This window comes from Eleutherodactylus coqui, chromosome 5, assembly GCF_035609145.1.
Source record: "Eleutherodactylus coqui strain aEleCoq1 chromosome 5, aEleCoq1.hap1, whole genome shotgun sequence".
Classification (NCBI taxonomy): Eukaryota; Metazoa; Chordata; class Amphibia; order Anura; family Eleutherodactylidae; genus Eleutherodactylus; species Eleutherodactylus coqui.
In genome coordinates, this window is record NC_089841.1 from 48,039,034 (window position 1) to 48,061,888 (window position 22,855).

The window sequence follows — 22,855 nt, forward strand, 5'->3', positions numbered from 1 at the left end:
AGAAATTGGTGAATCCTGGCTTCCTTATTGAAGAACACGATATCTCTGCTTTCGCTGTAGAACTCCTCCTGCACGTCCTCCTCCTCCGACTGCCTCCTCCTGACTCTCCACCTACCAACTGCCTTCTCTTCCTGTCTAACTCTTACACTTTCTGTCTACCCCTCCCCCTAACATCTTTTCTCAACCTGTTCTTTTCCCACTGTTGACTATCACACCATTCCCCTTTACCAATCAGGGTTCGCAAGACAAGCAGCCATTAAGGAGCTAGCTGTTGCCAAGCAGTTTAGCTGAAGCTTGACAAGAAAGGGGTTTTCCAATGTATGGCACCTTCTATGCCTCCTAGGAGCACATAGCTAGGTGTTACAGGGCTGGTGACCGGATGACTACCTGTAGGAACCTCAGGCCACTACAGATGCCACAAATTACAAGGGGATCCTGACATGTAGTGGCCCCACTATTTTATTTTGCTCCTCTTCTGACCATTAATAGTCTCTTACCAGACCCCGGCTCCCCCACCTCCTCAGTCAGGCAGTAGAAGCTAATCTTCTATCTTCACCTGTCGCACAGGGGCTGCAGCCGCCCGGCACACATGAGCATTTTGCTGTGGATTTTGGTGCAGATTTTTTCTGCCGGTGAAGATGTGAAGCAAATCCACCATATCTGAACACACCAGATCAAATAACAATTAACCTTTTCACCAACCTAAGCGCCAAGGAATCAAGTAATCATGACAATTGTCTAGAAATTCGCTTTTTGCCCCATTTTCAATAAAAACAGGAAGACAGCAAAGTAATCTGCAAACGTCTACATAATTCAGGCCCCCGAATAATTTATATCTTCAGATCAAAGCTCTTAGTGGGTGACCTGTCAGTAATATCCCGTCAGTGACCTGCAGGTGGAGGCAGTGAGGAGAACGAGGCCAGCATCCTCTGATCTTATGTTACAGTAATGACATTTAATGGGGCACTAATAACAGTTTTTAGACTGGGACACAACAGGGGTATATCCTGTATAGCATGTGATGAATACAGTGCGGCTTATACCATATCCATAAGACGATATGAGCAAAATTACATACAATTTCACATCGGTCAGAGTATTAATGCAGACATACAATGCTCTCTCATCCCTGGAGTAAAACTTCCATATTATGGGCTTTAAGCATATAAAAGTAATTATGTCTTTACGCGTTTCGAGCTGTGACTCAAAATCAATGGAAGTTTCTCTATTTAATCTGCACACTGGGAATTAAAACTCCAGCTGGGGGGTAACCGGACCCATCTAGAATAAGGGCTCCTCCTCTTTGCCATTACATTCATGCAATTTTACATGTGATTTCCAGAATTTTTTTGAAGGCTATAAAAATATAAAATCGTGATTGTGTGCGATTTCCATCTAGGGGTAAAAACAATCATGCAAAAAAAATTCAACATTATTTTATTTTTGGGATCACAACATTATGACATGGATACACGGATCTGTCACGTGCCTCCATAGTAATACAGTACATTTTTGGCGATACTGTATTGCGTGATATTGTTAGTTCATCACCCGCTTAGTTCCGCCTGGGCAGATAATCTTCTTCCTTTGTGCAGCAGAATCTTGTGGAGCTACATGAATCATCCCCCATCTGGCTCTGGCTCCTTCCCTCTGGTGTCCTGTGGCATTGTTGTAAGCCCATCGACACCCCAGAAACACATTTGTTTACTTCTGTTACTGTATTTATGTTATGAGCTCACTTCTGGTGCTGTATTTATAGTATGAATTTGGTTTTGGTATTATAACCATGTACTGAGTTTGGTTCTGGGACTGTATTTGTGTTACAAGCTTGGTTCTGCAACAGTATCTATATCCTGAGGTTGGGTCTTGCTGTATTCATATTATGAGTTTGGTTCTGGGGCAGTATATGTTATTAGTTTGGATCTAGTGCTGTATATATGGACAAAGCTTGGTTCTGGTGCTGTATTTATGTTATGAGAATAGCTCTAGCACTGATCTATGTAATGAGCTTGGTTCTGCTACAGTATTTATTCACTGAGCTGTTCTAGTATGGGGATGCTGCTATCTTGCTGCTTTTTGCACAAGTAGAATACAGCAAGTTTTCTATCAGTGCAATAAACACTGAAGTATCATTACATTAGGAACAGCCGTAAGGTGACATCTTGTGATCAGTAATGCGGTACCACGTGATAGGTGCATCACGATCTGCTGCCAGATGATGTACTGATATCTCCTTTGTGTAGAAGAAGGCAACATTTGGCAGTCATGGGTAAATATGGTGAATTGAGTGACTTTGACCTCTGGCAGAGAGTTGGTGCCCGGAGGTGTGGTGCCAATACTTCTTTAACAGTGGCACTTGGCTGTTCCTGAATCACAATATCAGGAGTGTACGAAGACTGGTGGAACCATGGACAAACGTCCGACAGAGGACCACACAGTAACAAGTCACGTGTGGTTGGTACTAGTGGTGAGTGTCGGGTGGCACATCTGGTATCTCAGCAATGACGTGCCACAGTGGGCCAACTGAACCAGCATTACAACAAAGAGGAGGTTAGGCAAATTTTCACATTGACCACGTGGCGTACCTTGCATCGAATGGTGTTCAATGCTGAGGACCGACAAGGATGCCCCCAATAACCATGTAATGGTCTGAGGAGCTTTTTCCTGGCATGGCCTAGGACAGTGATGGCGAACCTTTTAGAGACCGAGTGCCCAAACTGCAACCCAAAACCCACTTATTTATTGTAAAGCACCAACATGTCAGGGGGCGGGGCTTATCATGACATATGATTTTTACCCCTGTCGTTCTTAAAAGGACAAGGCTGTTTCAAAATAGACAGCGTGCAGATTTGGACTTCTTTTGAATGTGGAAATGCTGTGTAATTTCCCACGGAAATTTCCACTGAGGAAATTTTGCAGCATTTCCACCTCGTGTAAACAGATCCCAGCAGTGATATTGACCCCCCCAGAGCAGCCCCAGCGCTAATAGTGACCCCCCCCCCAGAGCGGCTTTAGTGGTTATAGTGAACCCAGTGGTAATAGTGACACCGCACAGTGGCCCCAGTCGTAATAGTAACATCCCATAGTGCCCATAGTGGCCCCCCAGTAGTAATAGTGACACCACACAGTGGTCTCAGTAGTAATAGTGACATCCCACAGCAGCCCCCAGTAGTAATAGTGTCACCTCACAGCGTCCCCAGTAGTAATAGTGACATCCCACAGTGGCCCCCAGTAGTAATAGTGACACCACACAGTGGTCTCAGTAGTAACAGTGACATCCCACAGCAGCCCCCAGTAGTAATAGTGTTACCTCACAGCGTCCCCAGTAGTAATAGTGACATCCCACAGTGGCCCCCAGTACTAATAGCGACATCCCACAGGGGCCCCTGTAGTAATAGCGCCCCCCCCCCCCCCCACCTCCTCTGCTTGGTGCTGTTGCTGCCACTGATCCCAGGAGCACAATGTGACGTGCTGCCGGACATCTTCTCCCCTCCCCTGCTCTCACGGAACCAAGTAGGAGATGTCAGAGGAGGGGGGAGGAGGATCCCGGCTGCACACTGACATCACAGTGTGCGCCGGGATCAGCAGCTCTAGTAGCGCTGCTGAGTGAATACCAGCAGGGGAGCTGCGGCACCCCTGCCGACATTTACTAATGTGGTGAGCGGCCGATGGCAACTAGTGCCAGCTGGGAAGGCTCTGAGTGCCGCCTCTGGCACGCGTGCCATAGGTTCGCCACCACTGGCCTAGGACCATAATCCTTGAGTAAGTCTTAAGATGTAGGACCATAAAATAGGTAATGCATAATAATTTTCTACTGTCAGCCAATAAGCTCAGCGGTGATTAATTAGAGGCTTATAATCTTTTGTTCTCGGCCCTGTTGGGCTCTGAATTCTCCTCAGGAGGGTCACACGGGACGGAATTGCAGCGGAATGGCCGCACCGAAAAAGCGCTAGAATTCTGCTGGAAAGACACAGCTTCAAAACCATTCAGCCACATGTTTTGAAGCGGTTTTGCCGTCGGCATTCTGCTTGTGGCTTTGTCTCCCTATAGAGAGGAGAGAGGCAGCTGCGGAAAAAAAAAAGAATTGACATGCCGCGTCTTTACTTTCCGCACTGCATGTACATTTCCGCATGGTTTGGCCGCAGCGTGTGGACAAGATTTTTGCAAAATCTCGTCCACTTTGCTGGCTAATCCTGGGATTAGGAGCTGCAGGAGGAATTGCCGGGTGGACATTCCGCACGGAAATTGCGCAGCAATTCAACCCCGTGGGAACACAGCCTTACACTTACGGCTATGTTCATGTTTTTTGCAATTTGGAACCACAATTAAAAAGAAAATGTCAAAAATCTGCATGCGGTATTCAAAAACCTCGTACATTTTTAAGAAACTGCGTCCACTATTAAAAAGTGCATGTGGATTTAAGTCTACTTAGTCCATTCCTAGTTGTGTCGATCAGCCACGTTTATTCATGCTGTGAGTATGGAAGGCCAAGTTGGATAGAGCAAAGTTTCTGGCACATAATTGCAGAACAAACAATATTGATTAGATCCGAAGGGAAATCCTTGGTAAATATGTACACTCCGCAATTTACATTGATGGCACGTATCAAAAAGTATCAAGTCCATGAAGAAACTGCAAGATGAGATATTTTTAGTTTATGTTTTAACAAGTACATATACATTGTGCTATAGTTATACACTCAATGGCCACTTTAAAAGAGACCCCCATCTAGTAGCTCCTCGGACCTGCTTTGGGCTCCAGAACTGTAGAATGTAATTATGGCAGAGATCCCACTAGATAATGAAATCGTTCTGCAGGAATATCGGCCCCTGCGGACAGGAAGCTTCTTGTAGTTGTTGATCATTAGATGGAAGTGCTGACATGTTCTGCCAGCTGAAAGATTAAATAAAGACACTTCCAGTGGTTTTGAGTCACAGATTGAAACGCGTAAAGGCATTGATTCATGCAGCTTGCGCCAGATCCCGATCCTCCCATCAGCATGGTGCAACAGGACTCTGACAATGTGGGTAGAGTAAATCTGCTCGGCCACTGTTTCACTATCTGAGGGCAACATGGCGTAGATGGGGATGGCTTGAATTTGGTGATATAAAGTATGCAGTTTTCTCTTTTTTCATCCAGCATGTTCAAATGTAAAGTTGAAGAAATGCAGCTAGTAAAAAGGAAGAGGTGAGTATCTGATCGTCTGGTCTGAGTTCTGTAATGGAGTGGTTTGACCTTCTTGAATACAGACCAGACCTTTATATTGATTCACAACTGTTTGAAGTTTATATAAAGGTCTAGTCTGAGGTCTATAAATGGGTTCTCTCGGTCTAAGTAAAAATAAGGGATGTGTAAAGAAGTGGGTCGGGGTCTATAATTAGGGAGGTCTGGGGTTTGTAAATAAAAATATGTCTGGGGAGGTCTAGTCTGGGGTCTGTTTACTGGGAAAGTTTGGTATGGGGTCTTAATTAGGAGGACTTTTTTTGGTAGATTTTGGTAGGACTGAGGAACCACAGTCTGACACTGTGTAGTTGAGCCACAGTTTTGCTGCCCCTGACTAGTGGGCAAATAATGCTCTTCGTCTTAGTCCCCCATGTTTCTTCTCTCCAACTTTTTTTTCAGGAGACTCAAACTGAACATTATAGGCCTCACACTGAACCTTATCGTTTCACACACATATTTGGCCCTGTGATCGCTGCAGCCTCTACTCCTCACTTTGTATAACCTTCTTTAGGAACACATTCCTAAAGTAAAAATTAACCATATTCAACCCTCCCCCGCAGCAAAAAGAAGCAGCATGTAAACGTATTTCTTATTTTTATTTTTTTTTTTACATTTTGTTATGTTGTGGTCTTGTGGAAATAAAGAAAAAAAAATCAAGCTTTTCCCCCTCATTCTGCACTCAGTACCCCAAAATGACAAAGTGAAAACAGAATGTTAGAATTTTTTGTACATTTAAAAAAAATGAAAAACTAACATTTTGCTTTGACATAAGTATTCACACCCTTTGGTATGATACTTGAAATGTAGCTCTGGTTTCCTCCTTTTTCTCTAGATCATCTTTGAGATGCTTCTACACCCTGATTGGAGTCACCACTGGGAAATTCGGTTTATTGGACATCATTTTAAAAGACATACCCCTGTCTATATAAGGTCTTACAGCTCACAATGCAGATCAGAGCCCAAACCAAGCCATGAGAGGACAGAACTGCCTGCAGAGCTCAGAGACAGGATTGTGTGGAGGTGCAGATCTAGAGAATCTACAAAAGCATTTCTGCTGCACTAAGGGTTCCCAAGAGCCCAGCGGCCTCCATAATTCTTACATGGAAGAAGGTTAGAACACCCAGAACTCTTCTTAAAGCTGCCAACCCACCAAACTAAGTAATCAGGGGAGAAGGGCCTTGGTAAGAGTGGTGATCAAGAACCCAATGGTCAGTCTGGCTGAGCTACAAAGATCCAGTGTGCAGATGGGAGAAACTTCCAGAAGGTCAACCATTACTGCAGCCTCCACCAATCTGGGCGTTATGGCAGAGGGGCAGAAAGAAGCCTCCTCAGTAAAAGACACATGAGAGCCGCCTGGAGTTACCAAAAAGCACCTAAAAGGACCCTCAGACTGTGAGAAACAAGATTTTCCGGTCTGATGAACCAAGATTGAACATTTTTACGTCAATTCTAAGCATTATGTCTGGAGGAAATGAGGAGCCGCTCATCACCTGCCCAATACCACCCCTACAGTGACGCCTGGTGGTGGCAGCATCATGCTGGGGGACCGGTCAAATATTTCTAACAATCTGTTGTCATTTTGTCATTATGGGGTATCGAGTGCAGAATGATGTAAAAAAAAAGTGTATATGAGACATATGTCAGCAAGACGTCTTGAGAATATCTGGACTGTCTGTGGTTGAAACTATTTTTTGTAGCTTGAATGGTTAAACTATCTGGATTTCTCTACATTTACATCTTTCACATTGTGAATATCTTTCAGGTCGGATTTTTCCGTCTGCCTCATGGAGATTATTTCATTGAACCGTTACACAATAAAGAAGCTGCAGGGAGGAAACATAAGCATATAATTTACAAGAGAGAAGCGGCACACCAGCAGCGGCAGCGCAGAGACCTTCACTTTACCGGGAACCAGTCCTGTGGAGTTAATGGTAGGAATTGGATTTTCCTATATGTGAGTTAAGTTAAATTGGGGAGTGATTCCATTTTTTTTTTACATGCTTCGCTGTTAGACATTCCAGAATTGTAAAGCTTTATCACACGCTTTAACATGACCTCATACATAGATGGCATGTGTATAAGACACGGGGCTTATAACCCGTGATCACATGCCTTCTACATGCTATACTTCACAATCTTTCATCTAAGGGTATTTTTCAAATGCAGATTTTGACAATGTGAACAAGGTCGTATTGCACTGGGAATTTGTTATCACCTTTTGCCACAAATGGACACACTAGTTTTTCTCCTGGATAGATTAACCCCTTCCCGTCATACATACAACTATTTGTGTCCAAATTGCACATTCACTATGCAGTTCTGATGTCTATAGCCATCTATAGCATCTGCTGTGTATGGAGCAGGGTCAACAGCCAAACCTAATCCATACACAACGGGTAGCGGACCACCCACAATAGCCAGAATCAGAGATAATTCTGATCGCTGCTGTCAAAAATGTAAGTGCTGCATTCAGTTCTGACAGAGGCAACACATGGTAACTAGAGATGAGCGAACCTACTCGGCCATGCCCCTTTTTCGCCCGAGCGCCGCGATTTTCGAGTACTTCCGTACTCGGGCGAAAAGATTCGGGGGGCGCCGTGGGTGAGTGGGGGGTTGCAGCGGGGAGTGGGGGGGAGAGGGAGAGAGAGAGGGCTCCCCCCTGTTCCCCGCTGCTACCCCCCACTCCGCCACGCCTCCCTCCGCCCCCCGGCGCCCCCCCGAATCTTTTCACCCGAGTACGGAAGTACTCGAAAATCGCGGTGCTCGATCGAGTAATTACTCGAAACGAGTACGTTCGCTCATCTCTAATGGTAACATTACCTTATGTTTTCTCCTCTTGGGGTTCTACCCAAAATCTACAAATTCCTGGCCCCTCTTTGATCTTTCAAGATGGTGGCACCTTTCCTCTTACTACCTGGTGCATACTATGTGCAGCGTCCGAAGAGCGGGCCCCAGCCTAGGAGACAGCGGGGGTTCACTTGTCACCGTCTCCCACCAGGAGGGTAACCAGGGACACATCCAAGGGGCGTGGGCAGACTATTTTAAATAAGGAAAGCCACTGGTGGATTACCTTAGTCCTTTTGTCACGGGTGACGCCACCGTTCCTTCCTCCCCCGTGATATCTCGGAGAAACAATTAACAGTACACACACACGGGGTAAAGTTCGAAGGCCAAAGCGGGAATGGTCAGAGAAGCCGTTTACTGTAAATCACCTTGTAACAGTTCCAACAATTACAGTCCACTTTATATCCACCAGCAGTACATTAGTGCAGAGGACTACGTGAAGCGACAGGGAGGAAAACACGGAGAACAGAGTGACTTACAGAGACCTAGTTATCTGTAGTTCTCTGGACACCTGGACACCGACTCTTTAAGAACTCCACCAACACTCTACCGGTCCACTCTAACAGGATTTTGTAGAATTGCACGTCACACTGCACAGTGCGAAACTTACCCTTATTGCGGCACTCTTCATATACTCCACATGAGGAAAGATGAAGGGGTTCAGAGCATTAGCAGTCTATCCATTCAGCCTCTTCTCTCTCTCCTAGTACACAGACTGAAGGTATCTGAGTACAGGCCCAGCCTTTACTTCTTGTTCCTCAAACAACACCAACAGCAGCCTCTGTCTCTCCTCCCATCCACCTTGCACCCACATATATATAACAAAGTCACATGACAAACAAATAGATATATATCCAGACATCTCCCATACAGTAACCCATTCAGTGCTGCAAAGGTGCAATATACATCATATTCATACACATAGAAGACAGTGGAAATACACATAAGCACAAGACTACATAGATCATTCAGAAACTTCCAGAACATATTCACATCAACTTCTGTACACTACATATGCAACAATCTGAGGTACTTCATGCTACTTTTGGATTGTCTTGAATTGCTCACTTGAGCAGCACTGCCTGATCAGAAAGCCTGTGTCCTGCATGGTATTCTAAGAAAGTACCAAATCACAGTCTGCATCAGGTAGCCAGAGGGCCAATGTGGCTATTTTGAAAGACCGAAGAGGAGCCAGGAACTAACAGATCTGTGGGAAAACGATGCAAAAGTAGAGTGGAAGATGATATTACTCCCTCCATTAATTTTTACCAGGACCATAGGGTTGTGCTAAGACCTTGATACTCAAATTTTTTTATTCCATTCCCCAGTTCAATCACATGTCCTCTCAACTTATGCTGGGAATGGGAACTTACTTCCATAACTGCTTTTGACTTAAAGGGGTTGTCCCGGGAAAGCAAGTGGGGTTATACACTTCTGTATGGCCATATTAATGCACTTTGTAATATACATCGTGCATTAAATATGAGCCATACAGAAGTTATTCACTTACCCCCTCCGGTGCTGTCGTCCTCGTCTCCATGGCGCCGACTAACGCTGTTTTCTCCTTCCATTAGACGCGCTTGCGCTGTGCGGTCTTCTGCTTTGTTCAATGGGGCCGCTCCGGCGAGCTCGCACCGGAGAGCTGGTCTGCGCATGCGCAGAAGACCTCGGCGGCGCGAGCACGCCGGAGCGGCTCCATTGAACAAAGCAGAAGACTGCACAGTGCAAGCGCGTCTAATGGAAGGAGAAGGCAGCTTTAGTCGGCGCCATGGAGACGGGGACGCCAGCACCGGAGAAGGTAAGTGTATAACTTCTGTATGGCTCATATTTAATGCACGATGTATATTACAAAGTGCATTAATATGGCCATACAGAAGTCTATAACACCACTTGCTTTCATGGGACAACCCCTTTTAATAGATGGGATCATTATCTCCTGCTCTTTTCAAGGTTGAGGCATCCCTGGTCTGTTTTTTTCATGAGTGGAGCCTGCCTTCTTGGTTCTCTTCATGGGTGGAGCCTGCCTTCTTGGTTCTCTTCATTGATGGAGCCTGCCTTCTTGGTTCTCTTCATTGATGGAGTCTGCCTTCTATGTTTCTCATCACGAGTGGAGCTTGACTTCCCTGTTCTCTTTATGGATGGAGCCTGCCTTTCTTCATGGGTGGAGCCTGTCTCGTCTGTTCTCTTCATGAGTGAAACTTGCCTTTCCTGTTCCCTTCATGGGTGGAGCCTGTCTTCTTGGTTCTTTTCATGGGTGGAGCCTGCCTTCTTGGTTCTCTTCATGGGTGGAGCCTGCCTTCTTGGTTCGCTTCATGGCTTGATTTTCCTGTTCTCTTTATGGGTGGACCCTGTCTTTCTTCATGGATGGAGCCTGTCTTCTTTGTTCTCTTTATGGGTGGAGCCTGCCTTCTCTATTCTCTTCATGAGTTGAGACTGCCTTCTCGGTTCTCTTCATGGGTTGAGACTGCCTTCTCAGTTCTCTTCATGGGTGGAGCTTGCCTTTCTTCATGGGTGGAGCTTGCCTTTCTTCATGAGTGGAACTTGACTTCCCTGTTTTCTTCATGGGTGGAGCCTGTCTTCTTGGCTCTCTTCATGGGTGAAGCCTGTCTTCTTGGTTCTCTGCATGCGTGGAGCCTGCCTTTTCGGTTCTCTTCATGGCTTGATTTTTCTGTTCTCTTTATGGGTGGACCCTGTCTTTCTTCATGGATGGAGCCTGTCTTCTCTGTTCTCTTCATGGGTGGAGCCTGCCTTCTCAGTTCTCTTCATGGGTTGAGACTGCCTTCTTGGTTCTCTTCATGGGTGCAGCTTGCCTTTCTTCATGGGTGGAGCTTGCCTTTCTATATGAGTGGAACTTGACTTCCCTGTTTCCTTCATGGGTGGAGCCTGTCTTCTTGGTTCTCTTCATGCGTGGAGCCTGTCTTCTTGGTTCTCTGCATGGGTGGAGCCTGCCTTCTCGGTTCTCTGCATGGGTAAAGCCTGCCCTTTCGGTTCTTTGCATGGGTGGAGTCTCTCTTTCTTCATGGGTGGAGCTTGCCTTCTCTGTTCTCTTCATGAGTAGTGCATCCGAACCCATTTTCTCCCACTTTCTTCTACTATGGGAATCATAGTCTGTTACCACTTAGTTCTGTTAGTACTACAGCCTCTCTGGTTACTGAGACAGAAATTCATGTAATTTAATTGATAGATACAGACAGGAAAACATGTTATGTAGCAGAGGAAAGTATCACACATGTTACATGAAAGTTTCTATAGGTTTCACAAATGATATTGTTTCCTCAGCGCACTGTGACTATTTATATGACTCTATAAGTTGGCGCTATATGAATAAAGATTATTATTATTTATTATTATTTGCTATGGGCATAGTATAAGTCTGCATATGTTTTAATAAATAAGGCTCGCTATGTAAAAGTGGTAAAACGTGGCCATGGAGGACCTAAAGTTCAAGTAATCTCCCACAAGAACATGTAGAAAGAAAAGTACAGTAACCCGAGTTTATAGAAAAAGCAACCATTGTGGAATCTCCAGTAAGTGTCGTCTGACAGTACAATACAGTCATGAGTAGGTTATGGCTTAGAGAGGAGAATTCTTATGGTCAAGTACACTGATGAGGACAGATAAGAGACAGAAAGGTCTGAGTCCTCAGGTCACAAAACTAATTCCATTCAGATATATATTTAAAGGGGTTGTCTCACGCCGAAACAGGTTTTTTTTTTATTCAATAGGCCCCCCGTTCGGCGCGAGACAAACCCGATGCATGTGTTAAAAAAACCAAAACGGGTAGTACTTACCCGAATCCCCGCGCTGCGGCGACTTCCTTCTTCTTACTTACCTTAGTAAGATGGCCGCCGGGATCTTCACTGTGCAGTCCATTGCCGATTCCAGCCTCCTGATTGGCTGGAATCGGCACACGTGACGGGGCAGAGCTACGAGGAGCCGCTCTCCGGCACGAGCGGCCCCATTCAGAAGACAGAAGACCGCACAGCGCAAGCGCGTCTAAAATCGCCAGAAGAGGCGATTTTAGATGGATCCACGGAGACGAGGACGCCAGCAACGGAGCAGGTAAGTGAATAACTTCTGTATGGCTCATAATTAATGCACGATGTACATTACAAAGTGCATTAATATGGCCATACAGAAGTGCTGAGCCCCACATGCTTTCATGAGACAACCCCTTTAACTGCAGAAATGTATATAATGGCAAAAATGAAGCAGTGATATATCAGTTTGTTGGATATATTATATGTTATTAGGAATATGTTGCACTTCTAAAGGCCCATTTACACGCAAAGACAATCTTTCAAACTATTGAAAGATTGACAGTTTTAGCGATCGTTTTGCATAAAGTGTTAATGGACACGGATGTCCATTAACACTTTATCAGCTTCAATTGCGTGTAAAAGGGCTTCTGGGAGCTGCTTACAGAGAACAGCATGTGGTCTGAGCTCTGCATATAGCTCCATTGTTCTCGCATAGGCTGTTGGCAGAATACAATATAATCTCCGTCTCCCGTGCAGAACACAACGTGCGGTTATCTTTCTCCTTAAAATCATCGTTCAGCCAAAGAGTGAACGATGGTAGCGTTTATACACAACGATTATCGCTCATATGCCATTGTTTGAATAAATTTTTAGCGATAATCATTGTATGTAAATGGGCCTTAAGACTAAGGGCAGTTGAACGTAATACGCCGAAGAATAGAACCCATTGCACAAAAAAATAGCAACTGCTCTATCTTGTGCACCAAAGAACCTCATAGACATCTATGGGAGGTGCACAAACACGCACACATTTACCCAATTGCAAAGTTGAACAGTAGCATTTGAGAAGCAGAAATCCGCTTCCTGTGTCCCATGGGACCGCTGACATGACTGAAGTAAGGTAAGCGTACTGGAAGTGGCCTCCTTCTGTTACGATAGGGGTTGATCATCCACCGTCGTCTGCAGGAGATTCAGGTACCGATCTGCTTTGAGAATCTCTGGTATGAACACAGGTCCAAAGATGTGAGAGTGCCAAATTCCAACTCACACATTAACGCTGATTGGGTCGTGCTGTTATTAGTAAATTGTATTGCATCTGCACTGATTCAGCGCTTTGCCTTTAACCAAAGTAGTCCCACAATGATAGTGTTAGTCCTGGACTGCATTGCCAAAGGGCTCCATGCATGTATCATAGCATAATGAAGCCGGGACTTTAAGGGCCACAACACAATTTAAATCCATGCTCTGGGGCCCCTAGGGACCCATGCATCATAACATCATGTAGCTCTTACATGGCTTTCTATTCAAGTGCACTATTGTTATTTTACTATAGTACACCTGTATGGAGATATAGCGCTGGATCCGGATTTTTGACTAAACCCTGTATATATGTGATCGTCGTTACCATCAGAGAGAACGTGGAAGGCGGATACTGGATTGTCTTCAATAGATCCAACATTAATGTGTTCTGCAATATTGGATGCAGTGAGGCCGCACAGGTCAATACAAGCATAGAATGGGCTTGCGGAACCTGTAGAGGAACATGGGTCTGACAGTGTGGAGCCGCACATTGGCTTTCTGTGAAGAACAATAAATTTGTATTTCCTCTCGTTGGCTCTTTCTTTATGGCCGCACATGCTTGGGAGATTTCCTATTATCCTGTAAGTAATAAGTGGGATATTGACAGGATGGGCGAGCGCTGTAATGCTCTATAAGCCCTCCGCGCAGAACAAACATCAATGCTATCATTAATATTAATTTAGCACATCCGCAGCTCTGCCATTATTCTGTGGTCTAATGAACCTAATGAAGCGCTTGTAGCGGCACATGCGGCCATGTATTACAATGGTTATTAGTACTGATGGAAGGCGGCCTCTGCTTTACAAAATCCCTACTTGTTAGGGTGTATTCACACGGGCGAGTGCAACATCCATTTGAGAAACTCAGACCAATATAGCACTCTTAAACTCCCGATTCTAGATGCGAGGCCAATGCATTTTGCTTAGGAAATACCCGTATTTTACCACGGATCATCCGCCCAGACGCTGATCACAGAATCCAAAATTCAAATCCAGTCACACCCTCTTAAGCCCTGCCACATGTACAGCATAATAGGCATCCATGTATTGCAGCCTCAGGGGTCTTCACAAGGCCATCTCATCAGCTTTCAATGAATGGTTGTGATTAGTTAATCGTGCACCGGCTCTGATTGGCTGACGTGGCTCTCGATGAACCAATCAGAGCAATCACTTGCTGGAGGCGGGATATTCAAGCCCCGCTACTAGGAAGAAATGCTCTGTCGGCGTGCAGGAGGACACAGAAGCCTGCAGCAGCAATGGGGACCAGTGCGAAGGACCCGAATGCCATCTGCTAGATGAGTATTATAAGACACCCCCCAAAAATAAGACACTGTGGCTCTTTTGGGGGGAATATAATATAAGACAATGTCTTATTTTTAGGAAACACTGTAGCTCCTCCTACTGCCATTGCTAGTGACTGTCAAATGTCAAAAACAGCAGATATCTACCAGATATATAGCGAGCCCGGTTCTTGAGCGCACTTCATATCTACCCATGTGACCATTGACAGATATATCCAACATAGGTTGTTAAGTGGTTAAGCTAGGTGAAAGAGATACCTATCTAGAATAATGTATATAGCCAGTCTAAAGTTGCTGATACACCTTTAATAACTGTCAGCCGTACACTCATTTGGCTGGCGGATATTTCCCCAGACTCTCCCAATTATGTGAACCAAGCGTTGGTGGCAGCCATGATGACAGCTTATCTCCAGAGAGAACAAAAGGCTCAGGGGTTGAAATTCAACGTGCCCAATTCTTCTTTCCGCAGACATCGTTTGTCAGGGTCAGTCAGAGGGAACCCTTACACACATGATAGTCAGTGAGATTCACGGGTTCTTCATGCCGCTTCTCTAATGTCTATGGAGCCTTAAGAGTTACCGGTCTGCAGTCCGGGAGAGGATGTGTGCCACGGAGTTGAGCTCACAGTTGATTACCCAAAATATCTTTTCCAATATAGATAATGATATAGATAAAGACCTGGAATATATAATAAAACCATCATCAAATATGGTTACAAGGTAGATTATCAGTCCGTGACTTTGGCTTTGGAACTCCAGAGAAAACATAAGTGCAGCAATAATCCAGGAATCATTGCAGTACATTATGTGTTATTACGGATATTATGTCCCACAATGCTTTGCACTCCTTTGTCCTATCACAGACTAACATTTGAAATGACTTTGGTTCCTCTATTTAAAGGTGATCGTATATTTCCATAAATTGCACAGCCGGCAGCATTTGGAGTTCTCAATGCAATTGTTCTCTGCGACTGGCTCAGAATGGCTATAAATTGTACTTCCCCACAGAGGGACATGTGCTAAGTCATACTAGGATGGAGATGGTAACGCTATACGGTACACCAGAAGTGTCCGTAATCGGAGAACAGCTTTTGTGATAGTATTCATGTCCAACGATTGAGAATTGAAGAGGTGATCTCCAAAGTGGCTTAGATCCATTTTCCAAAGGAAGTGGGGCAAGAATGGTCGCATACTTTTCATGAGGCCTACTGTAATTATTAGCAATTTGGTATAGACAAAATTACTCAAATACCTACAAAGCATTCATTGCAAAAGTCACGTTTTATTCCAAAGCGTTCGAAGTCACACCGCAGAAAATCCTGTTTCGAGGAAAATGCCATTTGTTGGATTTAAGTTACTTTAGAAATCATCCCTTCTATTAGTGACAGGGGGGGTTCAACTTATATGATGAAATGTTTGGCAACTTTATAAGATACATTGTATTTCAGTTGTTCGTTCATACTGTTCAACTTATGAACAGTGGAAAAAGGTACAATTCTTTGTGTCACCTCATTGTAAAGATGCCCTTCAGTGACCCCTCACAGTGATAGTGCCCTTCAGTGACCTCCTCACAGTGATAGTGCCCTTCAGTGACCTCCTCACAATGATAGTGCCCTTCAGTGACCTCCTCACAATGATAGTGCCCTTCAGCGACCCCTCACAGTGATAGTGCCCTTCAGCGACCCCTCACAGTGATAGTGCCCTTCAGCGACCCCTCACAGTGATAATGACCTTCAGTGACCTCCTCACAGTGATAGTGCCTTTCAGTGACCTCCTCACAGTGATAGTGCCCTTCAGTGACCTCCTCACAGTGATAGTGTCCCTCAGTGACCTCCTCATAGTGATAGTGTCCCTCAGTGACCTCCTCACAGTGATAATGACCTTCAGGGACCTCCTCACAGTGAAAATGACCTTCAGGGACCTCCTCACAGTGATAGTGCCTTTCAGTGACCTCCTCACAGTGATAGTGCCCTTCAGGGACCTCCTCACAGTGATAGTGCCCTTCAGGGACCTCCTCACAGTGATAGTGCCCTTCAGGGACCTCCTCACAGTGATAGTGCCCTTCAGGGACCTCCTCACAGTGATAGTGCCCTTCAGGGACCTCCTCACAGTGATAGTGTCCCTCAGTGACCTCTTCACAGTGATAGTGTCCCTCAGTGACCTCCTCACAGTGATAGTGTCCCTCAGTGACCTCCTCACAGTGATAATGCCCTTCAGTGACCTCCTCAAAGTGATAATGCCCTTCAGTGACCTCCTCACAGTGATAATGACCTTCAGTGACCTCCTCACAGTGATAATGACCTTCAGTGACCTCCTCACTGTGATAGTGCCCTTCAGTGATTCCTTCACTGTAAGGCTGGGTTCACACTGGGCGGATTTGCCACGGAAATTCCGCGGCAAATCCGCCTGCGGCTGCTAATCCTGGGATTAGCCAGCCATGTGGACGAGATTTCTCAGAAATCCCGTCCACACAGGAGGGCGAATCCGTTGCGGCAAATCTGGTACAAGCCGGCGCTGCAGCGTTGATTCGGCGGCCGCAGCATGTCCATTGTTTTTCTTATTCCGCTGCGGCCGCGCTTTCCTCTATGGGAGCGCTGGCAGCAGCGGAAAAGAGAGCTTCAAAACCCGTGGCTAAGTGCCTCTCGCGGTTTTTCGCTGTGGCCAAACCGCAAGATTTCCGCCGGGAATCCGGCATGTGAGAACCCTTAGGCTAACTGCACATGGGTGAGCGCAACATCGGGCCGAGAAACTTGGGCCGATATCGTGCTCAGCAATGTGCGTTTTAACCGTGGATGTGAGGCGATTTTTAGGCAAAACGCCTCGCATCCCTTATGTTTCATGCGCAATAGAGGATTGGAAGTGTTTTGCATTGCTTTCAATGGGAAACCTCGCATCGTACTCGCATGCACATCACATGGCATTTGAGAGCCATGCAATGTATTTAACGTCCCATTGAAATCAGTGGGCGATGTTTTCCAAGGAACGCAAAAAAAATAAAACATGCCACAATTTTTTTTCTTCGCAGCATGACTTTGAGGGATAACATCGCTCATTCAAAAGAATGGAGTTCATATTTGCACGTGTTTTGTGCGTCTTGCAACCCACTAAATTTGTGCGAGATTCTCATCTGTGTGACAACAGCCTAATAATGCCTCTCAGTGATCTGCTGTTGGTAATAGGATCCCTTAGTGATGCCCTCACAGTAATTGTGCACCTTAATGATACACTTACAGTAATAATGCCCCACAGTGACCCCCTCACAGTGCTAGTGCCTCTCAGTGACCCCTCACAGTACTGGTGCCCCTTAGTGTCCCTCTCATAGTTATAGCGCGCAACATGCCCCCTCCTTAATAATATAAAAATATCCTTGCATACTCCCTTCATTAATAATGCCTCTGCATGCTGCCTCTCCAATAATATTAATCCCACATGTGCCCCTTAGTAGCAGTGCCACTGCAAGTCCACCTTGGGATTTGTGCCCGCAAATGTGCCCTCAGTAATAGTGCCCCATAAGTGCCCTCCAGTTATTATGCCCTCACATGTGCGCTACATGTGTCCCTCCGTATGTGCCGTCTTCAGAATGGGGTCAGCACTGCACCTGCGGAATGGGCCGCTCTTCTTCCTGGTGGCCTCCGCCACTTAAGAATGCTCTTTTCTCTGCCACCAACTACTGTTGGCTCTCCTGTGCTGTGTCCCAGTCTGTGGCACAGCACCCACCTTATATAGGGCACCTGCAGGGTTCGTAGAAAGTTTTCAAACATGCAGGAGGGGGCAGGCTTTAGTCACCATAAACTTCCCTATGATGGAATCTTCTCTGGGCGGGGACACGCTAGCCACATCAGTCAAAGAAGTGGAGCCTGCTCTAAGCACCTGTCATACTCCTTGCAGGGTGTGAGAGAGATGATTGTTTTTTTGTATTTTTTTACTGCATCCCCAATGCAGGACGTGTCTCCTGCCTCCCAGGGAGGGCATTGGGACAGTCCCCAAAAATCGAGGACTATGGGGAGACATGGTTCATTATTGTCAAGCCTAATACTTATCAAGAAATCCCTTTTTTATTTGCTGGCCTGAACTCTGGTACTTCGTATTTATTGCAGCTTTGCTTACCCTTTTAAAAAATATTAATCGCATTACAATTCTTATCACTGAGATTAAAACAATTAAATAGCCGACAACTAATTAAAATTGTATTGGATACCAGAAGGTAGAAAACACAAGTGGGAGCACATGAAATGCCTTCTCTGTAGATTTCTAACAATTAATTTCACTTCATGTTGCAGACGAATAGATGTTGATGAGATTATTCCACATGCTCTAAAATACCGGCAACATCTGCACTGTGAGAAATAACGCAACTGGTGTCAAGAATCTAACGTGAAGATGCGAAAAGATGGTGATAGCGCCATCACTTCAATGCTTCCCTATCGGAAAAATTGACTCAATTGCAAAATCTCTGGTCCATTATGTACATAGTCCAGACTATGTACAATGTGTCAGTCTGGAGTCCAGGCTGTTTAGCTCACAGAGTATTGTCTACACTGGAAATATTTGTATCCCTTTTTCAGCTGAGAGCAGGACTAGCTATGTACAATGTGTCAGTCTGGAGTCCAGGCTGTTTAGCTCACAGAGCATTGTCTACACTGGATACAATTGTATCCATTTCTCAGCTGAGAACAGGACTAGCTATGTACAATGTATCAGTCTGGAGTCCGGGCTGTTTAGCTCACAGAGCATTGTCTACACTGGATACAATTGCATCCATTTCTCAGCTGAGAACAGGACTAGCTATGTACAATGTATCAGTCTGGAGTCCGGGCTGTTTAGCTCACAGAGCATTGTCTACACTGGATACAATTGTATCCACTTCTCAGCTGAGAACAGGACTAGCTATGTACAATGTATCAGTCTGGAGTCCGGGCTGTTTAGCTCACAGAGCATTGTCTACACTGGATACAATTGTATCCACTTCTCAGCTGAGAGCAGGACTAGCTATGTACATCATTACTGCCTCTAAATGGAAACTCCTGTCCTCATTCACTATTAGCACACATATATATTGAAAACAAAATATATTAGAAAGTTGTAGAATTTTTATTTACACGCTAATTAAGCTTTATATCCATACAACCAGAAACCCCCTTTAAGCCGCTGCCCATAGGCTCATGGCAGCGATGCTTGCCCGCTATTAGCTGCTTTATAGCTATGATTCCAGCACCTCTATAAAATGATTGAGATTAGAATAAAGGGTCAGCCTCTTTTCCAGCATCAGCGCCATTCATGTCCATGGGCTGTATTTACCAGTTGTATGTAGTATTGCAGTGTATTGTACAGACGATCAAACAGCCACAAGTTCTAGCCCCGTATGGGAACTATGGAAAAAAGATAATAAGTTTAATTAAAAAGAACTTTCAGCGTACCTAAGATTTTAAAAGCAGGCCTTCATTGGCTCCTGCTTTGCTGCTCTTTGCAATCAGTTGAAGCTCTATCCATCTAGCTTTCCTTGTAGATTTTCCTATTTATCTGCTTCTTGCAATCCACTTACAGCTGGTGACACATCCTAAGCAGCCATTTTTCCACTACCGCACTGGCCGCGGGGCTCGTTAGCTAGCACTCGTGCACATCTCCAAAGGGGTGGAGTACCCAACAACCAATGAGGTTGCTGCAATCGCTCAGCGCTACTGAAGCGCGGCTGAAATACAATATATGCGCACTGGCCGGGTCTTCCTCTCCCACGCTTCCCATGTTGCCTTGCATAGCCCCGCTCCAATCAGCTGCAAGCCAGCCTATGAATGCCCGCTTCTCTGTTGCATGCAGTAACTATGCACACAGAGCAGGACTTCTATACCTCGCTCCACGTTTTTTGACAATGAGTATATTTTATATTAGTTAATCAATCACTGAAAAGACTAAAAATTAACTTTTATTAAATACTTTTATATATCAATTACTCAGCGCCTCATGTTAAAAAAATAAATGACATTTCAAAATGTAAGCAAGTGAGTAGCAACTCACCTGGTGCCCAGTGGACTTCTCTATGCAGAGAAACCACTGGCACCTGATATCTATGATGGCTTTGAACAACAATTCGGACTCCAGGATCCAATACTGGAGAGACGTTGCAACCCTTAGAAAGGCTGTATTATCCACCAATAGATCCAATTCAAGTATAAAAGTACCCACGCACTCCGGAGCCCAGGAAGGATTAGTAGCTTATTGTATTATTCATACATTTATTGCGATGCGTTTCGGCAGAACACACCCGCCTTTCTCAAGCAATTACAAAACATTATAAAAATGGCACGACTATAAATAGATACAATTAAAAATTTAACTTGCACAACCTGCTTTCAGTGGACGCCGGTGCGGGCGCCATCTTGGTGTCACCCCACGTCACTCTAATCACGTGATGAACTACGTCATTAAACTAGATCCATTCATAAAAATGGGTTAGTAGTAACCATAAATATTCAATCATTCATTCATGGGGGTTGTATTGATTCCATTTAACCCTTCCCACTTATCATACACCTTTTACAAAAAATAAAATGTAACCGGTCATGGGTGGTGGTTAGAGATGAGCGAGCACCAAAATGCTCTGGTGCTCGTTACTGGAGTCGAACTTCCCGCGATGCTTGAGGGTTCGTTTCGAGTAACGAACCCCATTGAAGTCAATGGGCGACTCGAGCATTTTTGTATATCGCCGATGCTCGCTAAGGTTTTCATTTGTGAAAATCTGGGCAATTCAAGAAAGTGATGGGAACGGCACAGCAACGGATAGGGCAGGCGAGGGGCTACATGTTGGGCTGCATCTCAAGTTCCCAGGTCCCACTATTAAGCCACAATAGCGGCAAGAGTGCCCCCCCCCAACAATTTTTACTTCTGAAAAACCCTCATTAGCAATGCATACCTTAGCTAAGCACCACACTACCTCCAACAAAGCACAATCACTGCCCGCATGCCACACGTTCACTTCATAGCCACACCACCCTCATGTCAATTTATAATTGCCTCTGTGATGAGGAGGAACCGGAGGCACACATGCCTGCAGAGGGTTGGCAGGCACAGTGCAGCCAGAAAAAATTATGTGCAAGGCTGGGTATTAATGAGCGACTACTACCCCCAGCAGACATGCAGTAAACTGAAGACAGTCACAGGCAGTCCAAATATAGTATTTTTCCCAATTTTTTTTGAAAAAGCCCACTGCCTATATAGCCAGTATATCTCTTTCCCTGTACCACTGTCCCTGCCTCACCAGTACTGCCCCTATACTCAGTAAAATGACTGCAGACTGAGGACGCTATGGTCTGCACGCCCGATATACAAAAAAAAAAAAAAATGTGCAAAACTGCTAAAAGCAGCCTCAACAGTACTGCACACGGTCAGATGTGGCCCTAAGAAGGACCGTTGGGGTTCTTGAAGACGAAGATAACAGCCTAACACTCTCCCTATAGCAGCTACAGCAGGACAGCACTTTCCCTAATGTCTCTCAGCGTGCATCTGTGGCGAGCCGCGGGCGGGGCAGATTTAAATACTCGGGTGACACCTGATCTCGCCAGCCACTCACTGCAGGGGGGTGGGATAGGGCTGGAACTTCACAGGAGGAAGTTGTAATGCTTTCCCTGTGTTTCTATTGGCCAGAAAATGGCGCAAAATTTTCTGGGAAGAAAATGGAAGTGACTCGAACACCGCGTGGTGCTCGTCTCGAGTAACGAGCATCTCGAGTACTCTAATTCTCGACCGAGCATCAAGCTCGGACGAGTACGCTCGCTCATCTCTAGTGGTGGTGTCACACAGGTTCAGGATGGCACGGCGATGACAGACATAGGCAGAGGTGTCATGTTTTTACAAGAAGAAAACAAAACTTAACATTAAGTAAATGAACACGGCTCTGTCCATCGGATGGTTCGCATATTTTTATTGTTACTTAATAAACCAGAAGTATACATCTTAAAGTTACAGTACTCCTAATATCTCTGGGCATCTCTTACTATCCTGAGACATCCTCTGTAACTCCTTCTGGCAGCAGCAAAGCACTTGACTCTAACTTGACTTCCAGCGCCAATTGTCTCTTATCTGCGGTGTAGCCACTACATATACCACTATCAATATGGCAGTAGGCCCCAACCTCAAATGCCCTGTAAGAGCAGCATTCCTTCTCACGAACACATCAAACGCGTCATTGACGTCACATAAATCCAGAGGTCGTCTAGCCTCATCATCACCAACTAGCGGTCTTCAGGAAAGCTGCTTTTACTATCTTCAAGAACAGCTCAGTGAGTCTAAATATTAACCCTTAAAAAACAAGTGTAACAGATCACCTTAACATTTTTAAATCTTCCCCTCCTTTTGACTACACATTTATCCTCTATCCAGGTATATCCCATGGGCATCACCTTCCTGGAGCTAACCTCCAAGGAGGACTTGTCTTC

General features: G+C 45.2%; 1 protein-coding gene across 2 annotated transcripts in view; it reads left to right on the top strand.

Moving 5' to 3' along the window:
* Window positions 1-22,855, top strand: part of ADAMTS12 (ADAM metallopeptidase with thrombospondin type 1 motif 12) — a 362,259-nt gene that overhangs the window by 122,701 nt on the left and 216,703 nt on the right. For both annotated transcript variants that reach the window (XM_066602471.1, XM_066602472.1), the window contains exon 3: window positions 6,986-7,154. In XM_066602471.1, coding sequence (XP_066458568.1) covers window positions 6,986-7,154 — 169 coding nt within the window. The remainder of the gene's footprint in view (window positions 1-6,985; window positions 7,155-22,855) is intronic.